Source organism: Zea mays, chromosome 9, assembly GCF_902167145.1.
Source record: "Zea mays cultivar B73 chromosome 9, Zm-B73-REFERENCE-NAM-5.0, whole genome shotgun sequence".
NCBI classification, from domain to species: Eukaryota; Viridiplantae; Streptophyta; class Magnoliopsida; order Poales; family Poaceae; genus Zea; species Zea mays.
In genome coordinates this window covers 119,405,058-119,426,696 of record NC_050104.1, presented here as the reverse complement: position 1 = coordinate 119,426,696, position 21,639 = coordinate 119,405,058, and the positions used below count along the sequence as shown (strand labels likewise).

General features: G+C 44.6%; 1 protein-coding gene across 4 annotated transcripts; it reads left to right on the top strand.

Moving 5' to 3' along the window:
* The first annotated feature begins 1,630 nt into the window (after nt 1-1,630).
* LOC100192881 (uncharacterized) lies at nt 1,631-6,310 on the top strand. 4 transcript variants are annotated; one of them, NM_001138069.1, is given in 4 exon segments: nt 1,631-1,997; nt 4,260-4,369; nt 4,944-5,202; nt 5,291-5,852. In NM_001138069.1, coding segments are annotated over 3 exon segments (516 nt in total). In that variant the 5' UTR covers nt 1,631-1,997; nt 4,260-4,286; the 3' UTR covers nt 5,465-5,852.
* Nucleotides 6,311-21,639: the final 15,329 nt, after the last annotated feature.

Genomic DNA, 21,639 nt, shown 5'->3' with positions numbered 1-21,639 from the left:
ACATGCATAATTTTTATAGGTACAGATATAGAATACTACTATCGAATGGATATATACCCATTGCCATCCATAGCATTAGACGGTTGGGCCAACCAAATGAACACCATTTGAGCTGATTAAATAACTAAGTATTATACTTAAATATATATTTGAGGGCCCTAACATTTTGGAGGCCCTGGACGGCCGCCCACCTCAACCCCCTTAGGTCCTGCCTCGATTACACTACTCTAGAAACCTAATACTATGGTTGACTAAACTAGGATACGTCAAACTAATGCCAATGTCAATGCCCCACGAGTAAGATTGACATAGACAATACTGTTTATGGAGTGAATTTTAAAATAGGAGCTATGATGAGTAAGGGTGATGGAGATAATCTAATGAAGCCATGCAAATTGCCTTCTATCCTATATTTAGAGAAGATTTCCTTTTGTATACGCTCGAACGGTGTACTTTAAAGCGTTCTTTCAATATAGAGAATGTTTCTACATCCTCTCTATGTATAGAGACTTTCTCTCCTCTTATCTATCTATTTTTTATACTTTAGATAATAGATTAATAAAAACTTAAATATATATAAGATAGATGAGAGCGTGACAAATACATACATATAAAAATCTAGAGTAAAATAAATCTCTAATATATGGTTTTAATGTGTAAATGGTGATATATAGAAAATATTGTTGGAGAAAATTAGATGTAGAGGAGAGAATCATTTTAAAGAATTTGTAAAAGAGAGATATAGATGGGTAATTTAGAGAATATGGTTGAAGATCTAAGCACGTCGGCCGATGGAATCGACGACACAACACCACACGCTATCTATGGATGTTCATTCAAACCGGCGCTATGTATGGCTTGACATTGACAGATGAACAAAGCCAATGACGAGACATGTATAATGGCCATGTTTGGCACATTTTATTCAGAGCTTCTCTATAGATTTAGGCCACTTTGTAGCAAATTTTCAGTTTATCTATTTCTCAGAATAAACTAAAAGCATATAATAAACAAAAGATACTTTTTACTAGTTTCTCATATAAGCTACTTAGTTGTGCCATTATCGTGTAAATCCTTTTGTTTTCATTGCACAATCCTCCTTATTTTGTCTTGATGGGGATTCTCATGATGTATATTTTATACCAATGTTGCATACAGGCAGCCTCGTACAATAGCAAATATAAGAATTTTTTTCTCCAGTTGCAACATACCGATAATCTAGATTATATTAAATTTTGATCTGACGAAGGAGTTGTTTGGTTTTATTTTATTTTCTAAATTATCAAATACGAAAAGTAAGAAATGAAGAAATACATAGGCCCTGTTTGGCACAGCTGCTGCTTGTTGAAAAAGCAGCTTATCTGATAAGCTGGTGAAAAGCAGCTTTTGCTTGTTGGCTGCTTTTAGTGTATTCTGAGAAGCAGCTGAACTGATAAGCTGCTGCAGAAGCTAGCTGTTTGGCAGAACTTCTGCTTAAATTTGTGAAGAAGCTGAAAATAAGCTGTGCCAAACAGGGCCATAAGACGTAGAAGATACAGCGAGAAGAGACCGTAAAAGACCCGTAAAAACCGGTTCAGGAAAAGGGTACGTAAGGCAGCCGCCCCCACCATCACCACGCTCCTCCGCCCATCTCCACCTCGCCATCGTCCCATGTCTCTCTCCTCCGCCGGCCACCACCCCCTCCCGGCCCGACCAACCCCGAACCCCACTTCCAATTAGATGCATCACCACCACCACCACCCCGCGGCCGTGCTGGAGTCTGCGGCCCCGGCGGCAGACCCTCCGCCCCCGCCGGTCCTCGACCCGTCCTCCTTACGCATCCACATCCCGTCAAGCCCGCACCATGCGCTGCCCTCCACCCCGCACAAGCGCCCCGTTGTCATGACCTCGTCCTCCTCGTCGTCCACCCCCACTCGCCCCTCGCCGTCGCCCTTCACCCCGCCGCGGAGGCGCAAGGTCCCCGCGCCAGCTGCTCCCGCGGGGGGCGCAGCGGCCAGGTATCTCCTTCGCTGCCTGCACCTCCGCCTGCGCATCCTCCTCCTCATCTCTCTCCCCTCCCTCTACTTTCTCTCCCCGACCCCCGCCATCCTCCCGCACTCCCTCCTCGCCGACTTCCTTTCCGCTGCGGCCTTCTCCTGCGCGCTCCTCCTTCTCCTCTGCCTCTCCCTGCCGCGGCTTCCCTTCGCGCTGCCGCTGCCGCTCCCCCTCCGCCGCGCGCGCCGATCCCCTATCCTTTGGTCCATCGGTTCCTCGCCTTCCGCATCCGCAACCACCCCCACCACCGGCCATTTCGTTCAGGTTTATAGCAACGGCGACGTCTACGAGGGCCAGTTCCACCGCGGCCGCTGCACTGGCAGCGGCGTCTACTACTACTACATGAGCGGGAGATATGAGGGGGATTGGGTCGACGGCAAGTACGACGGCTTCGGCGTCGAGACCTGGGCCAGAGGTAGCCGGTACCGGGGCCAGTACCGGCATGGACTCAGGCATGGCTACGGCGTGTACAGGTTCTACACTGGGGATGTGTATGCTGGGGAGTGGTCAAACGGCCAGAGCCATGGATATGGCGTTCACACCTGTGAGGACGGTAGCCGGTATGTTGGTGAGTTCAAGAGGGGCGTCAAGCATGGTCTCGGCCACTACCATTTCAGGTGTGGAACTGAAAATTGTTGTGAAGTTAGAGTTATGTGCAACTTACTGCTGTGCTAATAAATGATCATTTTGCCATACAGATAGGCATTTTATGTGAAGTGGTAGTTTGCTGCTTCGAATTATGCTGATGCATTTGGTGATATAGTATATGATTGCTCAATTAAACTGTGAACTAATAGCTATTTTTGGCACTTTACATCCTAATCCTTTAACATTTGCACATTCTGTGGCCTGTGGAAAGTGGAATATATGTATCCATTCTAAACAGATCTCTACAGTACAGTAGTTCTTTATACCATGATATAATCCACAAATTGCTATTAATGTTGTGATTTTAGGCTGGTACTATGTGCTATCACTTCCTTCCAAATTATAGTTTACTCTGGCTTTGATCTAAGTTAAACCTCTCTGACTTGGACCAAGTTTTTATAAAAAAATATATTAGCTTGCACAAGTTCAAATAAATGATATTTCATAAACAACTTAATGAAACCAATTTGGTGTTGTAAACATTGGTGTTTTTTTTTTATAAATTTGGTCAAACTTAGTGAAATTTGACTTAGGACAAAGGAAAAGTTACTTATAATTTGAAACACAGGAAATATTATACTATCAACTCATCTGTAGATGGTTTCCCACTCATTAAGGTCGTGCATTAGTTGCAGCGGTTTCTTTTTTCGTTGCTTTCTGTTGAATAGGCTGCTACCTTTGACTAAAGCAAAATGCATTGATTAGATGGATGCTATCAAGGAGTTAAGAGATGGCTGGCTACATAAAAGCCTATTTGAGTTTTGTCATTCTCTATTTGCAGTGGAAGCTGACAGCATATTCTGCTATTAGCTCTTTGTGCTGATACCAATCTGCCAATTACGTGTATGAAGAGTTTACAATGCAAGAATGAACCTTTTATATGCGATAATTATGTGTTTAGTGCTTAGTTTCTCATGTATGGTCATGAATCAACTAATAGAAATCTTCCCTTTCCTCAAAAAAGGATAGACCTAGTGCTGACGGCTCCCGTATGAGTGGGGTGGTCTGGGGAAGGAATAACCGAGGCAAGCCTTACCTCTGCATTTTGCAGAGAGGCTGCATTGAACCTAGGACCTTTGATTCAGTGGAAAGACTTCTCACCACTGTGGCTGGCAGCCTTGTCCTTCATTCCCTTTCTTCAAAAAGGAGAAAATTTCATGTTTTCATGTTCTCTTACGCAAGGTGTCTTTGGTGGCATGTACCTGTAATAAGCGCTCATAGCTTGTCATTTCAGAACTTTATGCATGCTATGTGGTTTATAGTATTTCTTCATTCTCTTTTATCAGGTTTAGCTAAATACAGTTTCTGAACCCATGTAGTTAGGGTTAGGGCTTGGCCACATTGTTGAGGCCATTTTTACCACATCATGTCCATATTGTTCTTGTTCTCTCAACAATGAAATGGTGACATGTGTTGGAATTTATATTCTCATTGTTGTATTATCTTGTTATCTGATTGGGTATGGGTACTATTGGCATCTTTGGACTTGGAGGTCGTATTTTGTTCGGACCTGTGGATTGGCTACATCTAAAGATGACGATTTTATATTTATTTTACTCTACATATTTAATTAAAAGGGCCTACCGAGTGCCGGAAGCTGCTGCATGAGTGGGGTCTGGGAAAGGGATAAACCGAGGCAAGCCTTTCGCAAGCAAATGTGGAGAGGCTACTTCGAACCTGTGACCCGGTGACTCAGTGATACAACTCTCACCATTGCACCAGGCCTGCCCTTCTCATATTCAATTAAAAGGCTGCTAAAATAATTGTGTTTTCAGTTTTGATATCTGTTGTGAAGTAGTATATTAAATTATACATGATGTTTGTAAGTTTTATTGTACTTATTCCCAGTTCAAGGAGCTTCTGGTTTTAGACTCCTGATAGCCTGCCCCAACTTTCTTGGGACTATAGGGTGTTGTTGTTGTTTATCTTGATTCATTATTGGTTGTTGTTTATCTTGATTCATTATTAGTTCTTTCATACTTCATTCTTTTCACTATGGGTTCCCTTCTGGCTTAGTTTTTTTTGATGCCCTTCTGGTTTAATTAATGACAACAGAAATTGCAGTTGCAGGCACCCTTTGTATTGAAATAATTGTAGCTAAAAGTAAGAAACTTGCATAGTTGGAGGTGCCGTATGTTACCATTATGCCTTCATTCTTGTTTGGCCTAGTTCAGTCATATTTGTTACATGCTGTTGCATATAGGTTAAATAGATTCACAACTGTTAAGAGCTTTAGTTAATGTTTTGTGAACTTCTGTTAGGAATGGTGACACCTACGCGGGAGAGTACTTTGCTGATAGGATGCACGGCTTTGGAATCTACAGCTTTGCCAATGGTCATAGATACGAGGGAGCATGGCATGAGGGTAGAAGACAGGGTTTAGGTATGTATAGTTTCAGGAATGGAGAGACACAAGCTGGGCACTGGCAAAATGGAGTTCTTGATACTTTATGCACCCAGAACTTTATCCCTGGATCACCTATTGCTGTGAACCATTCCAAGGTCCTCAACGCAGTGCAGGTAATGCACTTGATCCCGTTAGTTGCTAGACCCTTATGAAATATGACATGACTGTATTTGCTAATTCCTGATCACGTTGACTATGCAGGAAGCGAGAAGAGCTGCAGAGAAGGCCTATGACATCCCAAGAGTAGATGATAGGGTGAACAGGGCCGTTGCAGCAGCTAATAAAGCAGCCAATGCAGCCAGGGTTGCTGCCGTGAAGGCTGCACAAAAGCGCAACCCCAATAATGGTGATGATCTACCACTGTCAGTAGTGTGACAATGAAGGAAATATATGTTGGCATGAAGCTGCTTCGCTATGCCATCGCATCACCCATTGCCCGGCATAACCTTCAGCTTCCCAGTAGGGGAAGCCACTGCTCGTCCATCAGGCCTTGGCCAGTGGCGACACCTGAGTCATTGCCGGCAGCATTCAAGCTTGCGGGAGAAGACCAAATTTTCATACATATACATATTTGTGGTGTCTTTTGCGATGCAGCAGAACTACTGCTCTGAGGACTTTCCATTGTTCAAGGTAACTGGGCGCGAGGCCAGCAGTAGGTTTCTCCTGCATTTTCTGCAGTGTAATACTCACCCAATGTTAGCGATACGACGAATGCACACCCCAACATCAGGAGACAAAAACCTACTCCCTCCGTTTCCGTTTCAAACTATGAATCATTTTAACTTTTTTTGAGTCAAAGCATCTTAAATTTAACTAAAATTATAGAGAAATAAAAAAATGTGATATCAAACAGGTATACTATGAAAATATGATTAATGAAGAATATGGAAATATAATTAATGAAGAATCTAAAGATATTTGGTATCATAAATGTTATTATTTTATTATATAAATGTGGTCAAACTTGAGATACATTTGAATATTTGTAAATTTGGTAAAACCTGAGATGCTTTGACTTTTTTTTAAGAAAGTTAGAATAACTTATAATTTGAAATGGAACAGAGAGACTGTTTCTTTCTCTCTTCGAGCATGTACAGAAACTACCAGTTTCGTGGTTGCTGGCCTCGCTGGTTGGAGAAACAACACCTGCCGCCGGCCATTTTTGTACTTTGTAGTTTGTACCAGAACGCATAAAGATATCATGGTGACGAGATTGTCTCATGTTGTTTTGTCTCCCTCCGTTTCTTTTTAGTTGTCGCTGGATAGTTCAATTTTGCACTATCCAGCGAAGGGAGTACTTTTGTGATTGGCGTGTTATTACTGTAAGTATTTGATTGTTTAGTAAGGCTGTGTTTGCCGTCATGGCCCAGCAGCCTGGCTGCGCTTCTGGACTGTAACTCCTGTGTTTGCGTCTACCTGGCTTGCTCGGGAGTCTAGCTGTACGCGGGAGTCTGGTTGTGCGCGTGCAAATTTGGCCTTTTAGATTGGCTCCACAGAAACAAGATCAAGGTCCGTTTCCTAAGAGCCTGACTGTTCATGGCGCAAGGCTTCTTACAAGTGCATAAATAAAGTGAGTTGTAATAGCTGGGATAGACTAGCCTCAGCCTAGACCAGTTGGATAGACCGAGACGGCCAGGGAACCGAGCCAGCCAGGCGCAAACACGCCCTAAATAGTGTGTTAGGTTAGAAGAATAGAGGGGATGTGATGGGTCGGTTGATCGGTTCTGTTTTCTGGTTTTGGGACCACAAGGAGTGAATATTGGGTTAAACCGAGGACATGCCTGTCCCTCTGGAAATCTGGATAAGCTTCCCAGTTTCTTCTAGAAGAACTTGTTCTAACTCTGAGCTCTTCTAGAAGGACTTGCTCTAACTCTGAGCGAGCATGGCCAGCGTGTGTGGCAACTGTACGAGCGACACCAATAGGCTAGCAGGATATAGCACAACGAACCCCCCTCACCCTCATATATTCGATACTTTGCAACCAACAAATCTCTATATCATCTTCGAACCAAATAAAGTTTTAGTTACCATAATTTAACCGGCGTTTCAATAATCAAAGACCCATTTTTAAAATCAACCGCCACATTATTATCAACCGATATGTATCAACACTAACACAATTTTCCAGTGCGCAACCTATAAGCCTATAGCTATATCAACGATTCAATGTCACGTCAGCTTTTCTTTTTATAGACTTCATACACAATGAAACACATGATTTAATTCAAATATTGTAATCAAAATGAGAAAAATATATATCTAGTTAAAATAATACTTCTCAAATTAAACAAAATGCATTAAATTTTTAAAACAAAAAAAGACAAAGTTCTTATTCAGTTCAACATTGTATTCACGATCTAGATTCTATTGTATCGGGCTACAAATCAACATATGCAATGCAATAGAAACATGTTCTTTGATGGAGGAGAAAGTTTTATAGTTGGGACTACTGGAGGGGAAATCCTCCTGCCAGGTGCCGGAGTGCACCCGTCCTGATCCTCACATGAGTAGTGGGCTTAGGTATTTGCCTGACCTTATGGATGGTCACAAGAACACAAGTATTTAGAGTGGTTTGGGCCGTCGAAGCGTAATACTTGACATCCAGTGTGAGTTGTATTGCTTGAGGACTTTAGAGTCGTAGGTCTAGGTGTGAAATTGATCTCCCCTATGCGAGGCAAGTGTCACCCCTTTTATAGTCCAAGGGAGGCACGTTACAGGGGAGCTATCGCCCCAATAGGTGGGCCTAGGAGTAATTACAAAGTGGATCATGAGGCGTCAGATAAGCTTGGCGACGCTAGATCTTCCTGAGCGCGTATCTCCCCTTGGTCGTCGTGCAGGCTCCTGACATCCAATCCTCCTATTTCGTCTAATCAGAGATTAGATGTAGCCCTTGTTGTAGGTTACGGCATAGCCTGATATGTTGTCGTGCGTAGTTGTGGGTGGTGTCGTTGTGTCTCCTCCGCCCGTCTCTTCATACCTCGGTGAAAGGATCATGATGCCCAAAAGGGGGGTGATTGGGCTTTTCTAAAAATCAACATTAATTAAAACCTAAGCAAGAGTCCAACTTCACCCCAACAACTAGCACTAAGAGAATAATACTAGAAATACAACAATGCTAATACAATACTTCAAATACTTGCTAAACAAATACACAATGTAAAATGCTTGAATTAAGTGCGGAATGTAAAGCAAGGTTTAGAAGACTCCTCCAATTTTTCCCGAGGTATCGAAGAGTCGGCACTCTCCACTAGTCCTCGTTGGAGCACCCGCGCAAGGGTATCGCTCCCCCTTGGTCCTCGCAAGAACCAAGTGCTCACTACGAAATGATCCTTTGCCACTCCGGCGCGGTGGATCCCTCACGACCGCTTACAAACTTGAGTTGGGTCACCAACAAGATCTTCATGGTGATCACCGAGCTCCCAACGCCCCCAAGCCGTCTAGGTGATGCCGATCACCAAGAGTAACAAGCCGTAGACTTTCGCTTGACCAAGAGAAGCCTAATGCAAGTGGTGTGTGCTCTAGGTGGCTCTCGCTAGCGCTAATGAGGTCCAAATGCGGGATTAAGATTCTCTAATCACCTCACTAGGCTTTTGGTGCTTGCAATGCTCTACCAATGTGCAGGAATAAATGTGGGCAGCAAGATATTTAATATGGTGGGTGGAGGGGGTATAAATAGCCCTCACCCACCAACTAGCCGTTACCAGCAATGTTCTGCGCATGGGCGCACCGGATAGTCCGGTGCACCACCGGACAGTCCGGTGCGCCACCGGTGCGCCAACGGTCGACTCCAACGGCTAGTTCTGACAGCTAGCCGTTGGACAGATGGCACACCGGACAGTGAACAATCACTGTCCGGTGCACACCGGACGGTCCGGTGCGATGTCCGGTGCGCCACTAAAATTCATCTCGTGAACCTTGCGCTCTCGGGTTTCTGCGCGCGAGGAAACCCTTCCCCGGGCCATCTGGCCCCACCTGGCATAGGGCGCAGCGGACAGTCCGGTGCCCCAAGGCCAGAAACTCTAACTTCTATTTTCTTCTGTTTTTCAAATCGGTTTTCGTTCTAACTTGTGAGTATGTTTTAGAGTGTCACCTAGCACTATATGTGAGTGTGAATATGCACCAACACTACACTAGAACTCTCTTGGTCAAACTACTCATCGACAACCCCTCTTTATAGTACGGCTAAAACAAAATAAAATACCTAACTATATCACGAGTGTCCGCAACTCCTTGACACTCGGTCTACGTAGACCTTCACTTTTTATTTTGTCGCTTTAGCCGTCGCTTCGAGTTCTCATTGCTGGGATTGTTTTCACCGTTATAGTACTTCTACATGTAATGCGACCTAACTTACCATTTGTCTCTGCAAAACACACGTTAGTCACATATAACATTATGTTGTCATTAATCACTAAAACCAACCAGGGGCCTAGATGCTTTCAATCTCCCCTTTTTGGTGATTGATGACAACCCTACAAGATTTGTGAGAGTAGTTTGTTTTTGAAATTTCTCTCAATAGAGGAGATGGTTAGTTGTACTCAGTAATCTTTGACAGAAAGAGTGTGTAACATAATAATAGGAATGAGCACATACACATCGTAAGTTTCTTGTTCATATAAAAGTGAAATCAAATCGATTAACAAGAACTAGAAGACTGGTGATAACATATAAGGTGAAAACATAATACACACACAGTCAATATAAGCATCGAGAGTATATAATAGAGTTTGTGAGCCAAAATCATCATATAAAAGTGGAGCTAGTACAGAGAGTAACAAGCACATATATTACATCAAAATGACTCTCTACTAACTTCCTAACCCCCCTAGCTCTCACAACTCATATCTCTCCCCCTTTAGCGTCAAACACCAAAAGGGAACCCGAACCTACACATCAGAAGAGGGAGGAGGTGGCGGGGGCGCATCCGGTCGCGGTCATGGTAGTAGAGCGAACGCCAGCTGTGGGTCAGAGTCAGTCTCGGATCCAGGATCTACCGTAGAAGCTGGAGCTGGTACTAACTCAGACGGAGGCTGCGCTGCAGGAGCTGCCGGAGCTGAAGAAGTCACAGACAGCGCCACAGCTGCAGTGGTAACAGCAGGAGCTGGTGGCACTGGCGGCTGAGTGCTGACGGAGCTGATGACCGGCGACGAGAAAACCAGGGTGACCGGCTGGAGCTGAGAGGAAGAAGGACCAACTGTAGGAAGAGGGGGTCCTGCCTGAATGGCTGGTACAACAGTCGTCTGAAGAGCTGGAGGGGGTGCAGACTGAACCGAAGGGATCTGAACACTGGTATGCTAAAGAACATGAGTCATGAAGGCCCGGTGCTCAGCCCTATCTGCCAAAAGCTGCTGCTGCAGAGTGTCCTGTCTGTCCTGAATAGTCTGGAGGAGAGAAAGCATCCTCTCGAACATCTGCTGCTGGACCACTGCCTGACGAGCCTGCTCAGCTGTCAGTCGAGCCTGCTCGGACACCATAAGAGTCTGCTACTGCGTAAGACTCTGAAGGATAGCAACCAGAGCAGGATCAACCATTGGAGGAGCAGCGAGAACAACACTGGAACTTCCAGCCTCATGATCATGTGAGCGGGGAGGCAGAGGTGGAGGCGGAACCCCAAAGTCATCATCATCATCATCATGGACTGCTGTGCCCTGAATCTCGAACTGGTGAAAAGCGGTATCCTCGGCCTGAGTGTCAAATACTGGAGCAGGTGTCGGCACAGGATCCTCAGGGGTTGGACGGTAGGACCCAAAGAGGAGGCGAGACGCCTCAAGAGTGCCCTGAAACTATGGTGGCCGAATCAGCTGAGCGAAGATGTAGCAAATATAGTGAACATACGGTAGCTGTCGCCGGGCACGTAGACCATCCAGTACGGTGTCCTCGATCTCACAAATGAGGAAATCCACAACATCAAACTCGGAGTGAGAGACCAGGGCACCAAGGAGCCAGAGCTAGATATGAGTGGCAGCCTCCCTGTAACCCATCCGTGGCAGAAGCGTCCATCTCATGAGCTGATATAGAAACTTGGTCGCTGTGGTGAAATCTGCCAGAGAACGTCGCGACCCATCTGAGAAGGGCGGTCGGAACAATGCCGCGACGTGAGCTGTACCAGGAGAAACTCCGCCGTGAGGGTGACGAGGAGGATCAGAGGTGCCGTAGCACAAGCTGTGAAGACGAGTCGATGACTCATTGAATCCAAACAACTGGCGAATCTGGTTGGCATGAATTGTAACATCCTCTCGCTCAAAGCCGAATCTCATCCACTGGTGATCAGGGTCTATCCATACTGAAGCATAGAAAACTCGGACCCATTCCTCAACATATCTGCCGCTGGTAGTTAACAGAGTGAGAAGTCCAGGCAGATAGGAGAGGTGTACCTCAGAGTCAGCACCAGCGGCTAGCAGAAACGCAGGAAGGTCCAAAAGCCGGTGCACTCGCAGAGCAATCTGTGCAGACATCTGTGCTCTGAAGAAAGACTCCTGAATCCTGGTGCTGAAGAGATTGACTGCAGCAGGGTCTCTCTGAGTCGGTAGCCAAGTATCCACGGGTACGTGTCTGAACCGACGTACCCGTGCCGCTGTAGCACGCTGAAGATCAAACAGCATGGGATCCGTAGCCAGAGGTCATACCTCAGTCTCATCGCACTCCCGGAAGCGAGCAGGTGGGATAGGTGGAGCGGAAAGGGGAGCGGAAGGAGCAGTGGAAGCTGGAGTAGTGGAGGTGGTAGGTATGGCTGAGGTGGTGGATGGCGCAGGAGTGACGGGAGAAGGCGAAGTGGGTGGAGGAGTGGTAGCAGTGGTGGGAGTGGTAGGTACGGAGGAGCGAGGCCGAGAGGCGAGGCAACGAACTCGGTAAGCAATCTGATCGGAAGGAATCCGAAGCTGAGCTCCTCTCTCAGCCTGCTCAGCGGCTGCTGCTGCTGCTAGAGCTGCTCTGTCCAAATGCCGCTTCTTACGGCCTTCCTGCTGCTCCAAGTAAACTGTCTTCCCCTTGACCTGCCTGAATGGACGAGGAGGATCCTCGTCATCTCCTCCCTCTGGCACCGACACATTCTTCGTGTGCGGCATCCTGACCTGACGACTGCAAATGAGATAGAGAAGCTAAGCACAAGTCGATAACAACCGAGAGGATATCAAAAGAATGGATGTCTACCTGGAAATCTCACACGAGAGGTGAAAATCCAGGTAGGACAGGAGATGGCTCTCGAGCAGGGGAGGTCACTGAAATGACAGAAGAGGTGAGCACGTATTAGTCACATAGTCATAAGTATATGAAATGTGAATAAATACATACACGAGGTGTTATGGCACAGAAAACGAGAGATATGGCGATCGAGAGGTCAAACGACGCGAAAACAGCGTTTGAACGTGAAATAGTGCCATAGGAGGTTTGAAATTGAAAATGAGGCATGAAATGATTTGGAATTGAGCCGATACTTCATGAATAGGTTTATATGGGTAAATATGAGTGAAGTGTGCGCTTGGTTTGATTTGAGGCGAAGAAAATGGAATTTGGGCACTCGGCTCGGAATTGATCGCTCGAAATAGGAAATTGTGTAAAATTGAAGTCTGGGATATCAGATTGGCGTGAAATTTGGCGAATATGTTACTGGAGGTATTGTGAAGGTGCCTGAAAAATTTGGGTGCAATCGGAGCAATTTTGGCTGGTTTGGGCATTTCACCGAGCACGTGGCATGCAGTGTTTTAGGGTTTTGGAGAAATGGTCAATTTAGGTTGTGAAACCCTCCCCAAGGGAACTAGGAACCTGCAGGGGTATTCAAGAGACACATAGAACACATCTAACCACTTGGATTCACTTCATTCACTGGATTTGACAAGAATTTGAAGAAGTGCACAGAGGGGTGGGAGAGAGTGGAGGCAGCACCAAGAGTGAAAAAGAGAGAAAACAGAAGGGAGGAGGATCTCACCCAGATGGAGGAGGTCGAGCAAAGGCACCAAAGATCGCCGGAGTACGGTCGGAGTCTGGTCGCCGGTGAGCAGAGAGTCATCGCCAGAGAGGGTGGCAGAGAACTGAGAGAGGCAGAGAGATGTGCCTGGCCTCAAGCTCGGGCAGGGAAAGCTTTTTTAAAAACCGACTATGGGCACACCAGACAGTCTACAGTGTCTGTCCGGTGTACATCGGACAACGCACAATAGCTGTCCGGTGAACCACCGGACAGCGCACAGGAAAAAGAAATCCACGCGCGCGCGGCCGGTGCACCGGACAGTGCACAGTGCAGTGTCCGGTGTACACTGGACTGTCCGGTGAGCCAAGACAGAGGGAATTTTGAAAATTTTCAAATTTTCTATCTAGTTTTCAACCAAACCAAATCCCAACTTATAATCACACAAAAGAACACCTGTTGGGATAGGTATTGGCACCCTCATATATTTTCTCATAATTTTCAAAATATTTTGCCATAGGCTAGATAATTTTTAGAGAAAATAGGCAAATGGTGAGATTTGCATTTTGGCTTTGCACTAGGGGTTTTTCATGAAAGGTTTGAGTTTTGAATACTCCCCCTAAGTGTAGTGCCTCATGCATATCTCAAGAACCAACAATTGCATAGTAAGTAAGAACTTAAGTACTAAAAGCTTAAAACTAAGACTTGTCAAGTTTGATCCCGAGTTAAGTTTTTTCACTCGCTTTGTTGGCAGTTATCTCAACTAGGTTAGACAAGCCCTAGATGCAATACAAGAAATTTAAATATGCAAAGCAATCTTGACAACACCATTTGAAATCTTAAATAAAATTTTTGAGATCAAGTATATTTAATTCATTCCTCAACATGCAAAAGCGGGTTTTATCAAGTGGTTTAGTGAAAATATTCGCTAATTGATCTTCCGACCTCACTCCTTCTAATATGATGTCTCCTTTAGCAACATGATCTCTAAGGAAGTGATGACGGATGTCAATGTGCTTGGTGCGAGAGTGTTGTACATGATTATTAGCAATTTTAACAGCACTCTCATTGTCACACAACAAAGGTACCTTTTCTAGAACTACACCGTAGTCTAGAAGAGTTTGTTTCATATATAAAATTTGTGTGCAACAAGCACCCGCGGCAATGTATTCCGCTTCGGCGTTTGACAAGGCAACACTATTTTTGCTTTTTGGATGTCCATGATACTAGTGATATCCCAAGCAAATGGCACCCCTAGAAGTACTTTTTCTATCAATTTTGCAACCGGCATAATCCGAGTCGGAATAGCCGAATAAGTCAAAAGTAGCTCCTTTGGGATACCACATACCAACACTTGGGGTGTGCCTGAGATACCTAAGAATTCTTTTAACAACGCGAAGATGAGCTTTCTTAGGATTGGATTGAAATCTAGCACACATGTAGACACTAAACATGATATCGGGCCAGATGCGGTAAGATACAATAAACTACCAATCATAGAACGGTAGAGAGTTTGATTGACCGGGTTACCTCCCTCATCTAGGTCGAGATGTCTATTTGTTGGAATAGGTGTCTTGATTGGTTTGCACTTCTCCATGTTGAACCTTTTCAACAAGTCTTTGGTATACTTCTCTTGTGAGAGGAAGTTACCATCTTTCATTTGCTTGACTTGAAAGCCGAGGAAGTACGTCAGCTCACCAATCATTGACATCTCGAACTCCTTCGACATCAACTCACCAAATTCCTTGCAATGATAGTCATTTGTCGAGCCAAAGATTATGTCATTGTAAGTGCAATCAACCCTAATTGGGGGTTTTGGTGATTAATGACAAAACAAACTAAGATTCTAACAAGTTTGCTCCTAGTATGTACACAGTAATTCTACAGACAGGAGAAGCACAGCGGATTTAAAATTCCACATCAAATGGCGTGCTCCAAGTGCTTAGAAACAACGGCGGTGCTAAATTTATAATTCTTGAGTCATAGGAATCACCGTGCAATTAAGAGGGATCCGCGACGGTTAAGTAAGTTGTGCAATGAGCCAAGTTCAAAATCTTTTGAAAACATCTTGGAGATCATTTTTCCAGATCATGAATGCCCCTGAGAAAAACAAATTTTACTTCCCACAAAGACTCCGCTTTTGTTCTCATCAAAATACTCAAAATTTGGTTTCAGCCCCCAAAACTGGTTCAACCGGTCCTGAAACCGGTTCAACCGGTTTCGGTACTGTTCACCTGCCACCTCTGCTCTGACCTGTCTGACAGTCAGAGCTGTCAGAAAAGTTGAAGCAGATATTTTCTAAAACCGGTTGAGCCGAATTTTTTCCTTACTCAGCCGGTTTTGAAACCGGTCGAGTCTCCGGCTGAGTAGCTCAGTGGACCGGGATCCCCCTGGTAGAAACCGGTTCAACCGGTCTGAAAACCGGTTCAACCGGTTTTTACTCTTTTTCTCCCAACGGCTGCCAGCTTTTGGGGGATCCTTTATATACCCCCTCACACTCTCTCTCTCATTTACTCCTGCCTCTTCCACGAATTCTTGGCTGACCAACCTTCAAACAAGCGCATTCATTTCACCTTTCACACCCGCAATCGCATCTCCTTCAATCATTTGAAGGACCCTTGGTGTGAGGTGAACTCGATCGAACTCACTGTCAATTTCATCTCGATTCTCCCATTCTCTTTGTTCTTGGGCTCGTTGCAAACCTAACCGTGTGCGGATTTGTTACTCTTGGAACCTCGTGTTCCTTGACGGTTAGAGGTTGCTTGGGAGTCTCCAAATTTGTGGACGACCCCAAGAAGTTTGTATCACCCGCTCTTTGAGCTGATTTGAGAAGAGATTGCCTTGACCTTTGTGGTCGGCTTGTGGAGGATTAGGGTTGGAAAAGACCCGGCCCTTTGTGGGTTCCTCAACGAGGAGTAGGACACCTTTGTGGTGGTTGCCGAACCTCGGGTTATATCGCGTGTTCTTGTGTGTTCTTGTCAAGCACTTTATATTCGGTGGTTGGTTCATATTATTCATTCGAGTAGATTTTGTGTAGGGCAAGTCTTTAGCTATATTCTTCACTACTTCGTATTTGTTCAACAGATTATCTAATTTAAGTTGAGCAGGTTCAAACTTGTTCAGTTGTAATTAAAATCGACTGAACCGGTTTGCACCAGTGCAACTTTAATTTAACCTATCTCAAAGTTTTTAGTGAAAATTTTCAGGTGTAGCCTATTCACCGCCCCTCTAGGCTACTTTCAATTGGTATCAGAGCTTCGTACCTCGTTTTACGCTTAACCGCGTGAGGAAATGATCATGTCTACACAACGGGACCATGTGGATCCTCTCCTCGAGGAAATCCCCGTCACATCTTCTGGTGAGGAAGTGGACCCCAAGGTCCTCGACCTCGCCATGAAGATTGCCGAGAGAATGTTCCTCAAAATGAAGAGGAAGATGCTAAGAAAAAGGCCGAAGAAGAAGAATCAAGAAGAAAGGCCGAAGAAGATAAAGGTAAGGGAACATTTGATTATAATGACGATCTAGTGGATCTTTTGGTGTCTAAGGTATTGAGCAAGGTAAGTCTCAACACCGAAGGATCATCTACCAAAAGCAAAGGTAACGAATTTAGCAAAGTTCAATTCGATTACTCTAGAAATTATATTCCCAACTTCTCTTCCGCCCCACTTGGAAAGTTACCAACTCTTAGTGAGTTGAACTATGATGAGTGGGCCAACAAGATGAAGTCGCATTTAATCGGTGTGCATCCTAGTCTTTGGGAGATTGTTAATGTAGGTATGTATAAGCCCGCCCAAGGAGAAGAGATGACTCCGGAAATGATGCAAGAGGTTCATCGAAATGCTCAAGCAGTGAGCATAATTAAAGGAAGTCTTTGTCCGGAAGAATACCGGAAAGTTCAAGGAAGAGAAGATGCCCGTGACATTTAGAATATTCTTAAAATGTCACATGAAGGAGATCCCAAAGCCAAAAGACATAGAGTTGAAGCTTTGGAAAGTGAGCTTGCAAGATATGATTGGACAAAGGGTGAGTCGCTTCAATCACTCTTTGATCGGTTGATGGTGTTGGTCAACAAAATAAGAGTACTTGGGAGTGAAGATTGGAGTGACTCCAAGGTCACAAGATTGTTCATGAGAGCTTATAAAGAAAAGGATAAGAGTATTGCAAGGATGATAAGGGATCGTGATGACTATGAGGATATGACGCCTCATCAATTATTTGCAAAAATTCAACAACACGAGTCCGAAGAAGCCCCCATCAAGACAAGAGACTCTCATGCCTTGATCACAAATGAACAAGACAACCTCAAGAAGAACAAAGACCACAAAGCAAAGAAAGTGGTCGAGACCTCAAGTGATGAAGATAGCTCAAGTGATGAAGACACAGCTATGTTCATCAAAACATTCAAGAAATTTGTAAGGAAGAATGACAAGTTCCAAAGGAAAGGAAAGAAGAGGGCATGCTATGAATGTGGACAAACCGGTCATTTCATAGCAGATTGTCCTAACAAGAAGGAACAAGAAGCCAAGAAGGAATACAAGAAGGACAAGTTTAAAAAGGGAGGCAAGACCAAGGCATACTTCAAGAAGAAGAAGTATGGTCAAGCCCATATTGGTGAAGAATGGAACTCCGATGAAGAGAGTTCTAGCTCCGAGGAAGAGGAAGTGGTGGCAAATGTGGCCATCCAATCTACATCAAGAGCGCAACTCTTCACCAACCTACAAGACGACTCCTACACTCCAACTTGCCTCATGGCAAAGGGAGATAAGGTAACCTTATTTAGTAATGATTTTTCAAATGATGATGATGATGATCAAATTGCCATGAAAAGTAAAATGATTAAAGAATTTGGCTTGAATGGATACAATGTTATCACCAAATTAATGGAGAAGCTAGATAAAAGAAAAGCAACTCTTGATGCTCAAGAAGACTTGCTTATCCTTGAAAAGGAAAGAAACCTAGAGCTTCAAGAGTTGATTCACAATAAAGATGAAATGCTAGATGTCTTGACTAAGGAAGTCTCTTTAGTCAAGATAACTATAGAGAATAAAGATAAAGAAGTAATTAACATGAAAACCTCTATAGCTAATCTTGCAAATGAAAAGAATGCACTTGAAACAAGCATGTTAAGCTTGAATGTTCAAAATCAAGAACTTCAAGTGCAACTTGAAAATTGCAAGAACATCAATGCCTCATCTTTAGTATTTGAATCTAAGTCTAGCTCAAATGATAATTCTTGCAAACATTATGCCAAATATCATGCTTCTTGTTGTCTAACTAACCATGCAAGGAAGAATAGCCCACAGGTGAAGGTCAAAGAAATTTTGAAAAGATGCTCTAGCAATGATGGGTTAAAGAAAGTTGAACCCAAGTACAAGTCCCTTAAGCCCAACAATGGAAGAAGGGGGCTTGGGTTCAACTCATCCAAGGAAAGCCCTAGCACAGTGCATAAGGGGTGGAGATCCCCCACGTTCATAGAGGGAACTACCCTATATGATGCCTTGGGGAGGATTCACTCCTCAAATGACAAGTCACCTCAGGTAAAGGTAAACTTGAGTTCCACAAAGAGTAAGATGAAGGAAGTGGGATCCTCAAGTGGACAACAATTTAATGCTCCCATTTCCCACTCTTATCTTTGTGATTATATGTTGACTTGGGATTTAGGGAAACTGGTTGTGAAATATGTGGGTGCCTACACTAAAAGAAAAGTCATGAAAAGAAGTGTGTGGGTACCCAATGCTATAACTAACACTGTAGGACCCAATTCAATTTGGGTACCTAAAAGCATAGCCTAAACTTGTTTTGCAGGTCTACTCCTCTGGTGGGTCAAGTTGGGTGCTTGACAGTGGATGTACAAATCACATGACCGGGGAGGAAGACATGTTTCATTCATTGCAACTAACTCAAGAAGCACAAGAAATTGTGTTTGGAGATAGTGGCAAGAGTAAGGTGATTGGTATTGGTAAAATTCCTATCTCTGACCAACAATCACTTTCAAATGTTTTATTGGTAGATTCTTTAAGTTATAATTTGTTGTCCGTTTCACAACTTTGTGGAATGGGTTATAATTGTTTATTTTTTGATGTGGATGTGAAGATCCTTAGAAGGGAGGACTCCTCAGTTGCCTTTACCGGTCGCTTGAAGGGCAAGCTTTATCTTGTTGATTTCACAACAAGTAAAGTGACGCCTGAGACTTGTTTAGTGGCAAAGTCCGACAAGGGTTGGCTATGGCATCGCCGGCTAGCCCATGTCGGTATGAGGAATTTGGCCAAACTTCAAAAGGATAATCACATCATTGGACTAACAAATGTTGTATTTGAGAAAGATAGGGTTTGTGGCGCATGCCAAGCAGGAAAGCAACATGGAGTCCCACATCAATTAAAGAATGTTGTAACACCCCAGGTGTTACCATGGCTAGAGCACACCTTGGCACTAAGGACTGTGAATTATATGTGGTAGAGGCTTAGGGCAACACATAAGAACTTTGGAGATCATGTGCTAATCAAGTTGCCAATGACCTAAGAAGCATTACTCTAATCCTTGCTCACTTACTACCTTGGATAAGAGGGGAGAAGAACCCTAGACCTCTTTTTAAACCCTATCTTCCAAAACCCTAGGTAAGAAGGGAAAGAGAGGGAACAAGTGTGCAAAGCATGAGTAACTTTTACCCAAACCTTAAGTAACCTTATAACCAGCAATTAGGGGAGAGAAATATTGCAAAAAGACCCCTGGAGAAACCCCAATTCAAATCTCCAAGTGGAGAGAGAGCTAGAGCTCTCTATTTCTCTCTAAGTCAAATTCTAACCCTAATCCAAAGACCAACCGTGTTCACCTTGAAGATGGCACCAAAACCACTTAGGTTCTATACCAAAAATGTGGTATACCACCTAAGGCACCCCCTGGAAAAAGTGGAAACCGAGACTTGGACGTTTGACAGGTATTGGCATCAGTTTTGTCGCGAGGTGGGCAGTGAGACAAGCCAGATTTGGCGCCCGTCTATCTCCTGATCTAGGGCGTATCCTCCATTGGAACTCACACATGTGAGATAGCCCTAGGTGCCAGGAAGAGGTCTGCGCCGGATTCATGGCAAGATTCGCACGTTTGCGATCTCTGGAGACGTTTGAACAATGGAAGAAACACACCTCCACGTGTTCGACGCTTCCTGCCCGCGCCAGAGCACGCTCACGCGCGCCCCCGCATGCCCAGCGCCGCGCCCGAGCCAAGCCAGCGCCGTGGCCCGCGCCCGCGCCTATAAAGCCCTCCCAGGCTTCGACTGCACTCTTCCGCGCACCCTCAAACCTCACCGGAGTTTAGCTCGCCGCCGTTTGCTCGTGCGCAGCGTGTCCGCGGCCGCCCAATCCCTCTGTCACCGTAGACCGGCCAATAGAGCCATTCCCAACTCCGTCCAGCCCTCGGAGAAGACTGTGCACACCTCCGTGAAGCTCCCCGAGCGAGGAATCGGAGTTTGCTTCGTCGGAGAGGCCAGTCCACGCTCGCCGGAGCTCTCAACCCCGCCGGAGTACGTGGACCGGGTAATCCACTCAACCATCTTTCGATTCCTTGTGCACACGGGCCCTACGTCACCCCGTGAAGCTCACCGTGCCCTTGGATTGACCCAGTTCGCCGTGGTTTGGCCGGTACACTCGCCGCCGACGAGAACACCCGCCTACGCGCGTGGACCGGGCGATTCCGGCCATCCCCGACATCAAGCCGTACCTCGACGTGACCGCCAGAGTCTCCCCGAGCCAACCCCACCCTTCGCCGGACCTCCCTCGCCGCCGGTAAGCCGCGCCACCCTTTTCTTTCCCACGGTTACTGTTTGCATTGGGGGAAGGACTGCAGGTGAGAGGGAGAGAAGGTCGGGGGGTTTTGTGAAATGTCAGAGACACAGGGGAATAGTGGCGCAAGGGTAGAGTTGCGAAGGCTGATTTAGTTTAAACCCAGGGACCTCGGTGTAAACTGCTTTTTCAGAAAACCTTATTAAACCTGATTTTAAATTTGAACAGAAACTTTGAAAATCCATAACTTCTGTTTAGTTCATCCAAATTTGGTCAAACCAATTTTGTCAGACTCTAAATAATGTAACCTACTTAAGAAAAATATAAAACCCCCTATGTACTATAGAAAACTTTAAAGCTCTGATTTAATTATGGTTTTGACCAAAAGCTCAATAATAGGGCAAAAATTAGTTGCACTATTTGACTGGGGTTAGAAAAATTTTGAGAAGTTTATATCTACCTGCTAACCCAAATAAAAATGTTAAACCTCTCTGTCCACTCCATTAAGTTAGTTTTTACCCCTTATTCCATAATATGCTTAAGGATAAGAAAAATAGAAAATGTAATTTAAACAATGAACCAGAGAGCACCCCTATTTTTGTTAGGATATTTATTTAATGTAGTTCACTGAAAAAATATATCATACCCTGGTTTAGTATAAAATAAGTAGGATACCTTTTATTTTAATAAAATAAGGATAACTTAGAAAAACCCTACAAAAATAACCCCAAGGTAAAAACACCCCCACCCTTGGGATAACTAATGTTTTATTGATGAGAACTTAGGAAAAATATAAAATCTGCTGTTTGACATTTTTCAAATAACAATGCAGTAGAAAGTGCCTTTTTGACATTAAACTTAAGAAAATCATAACT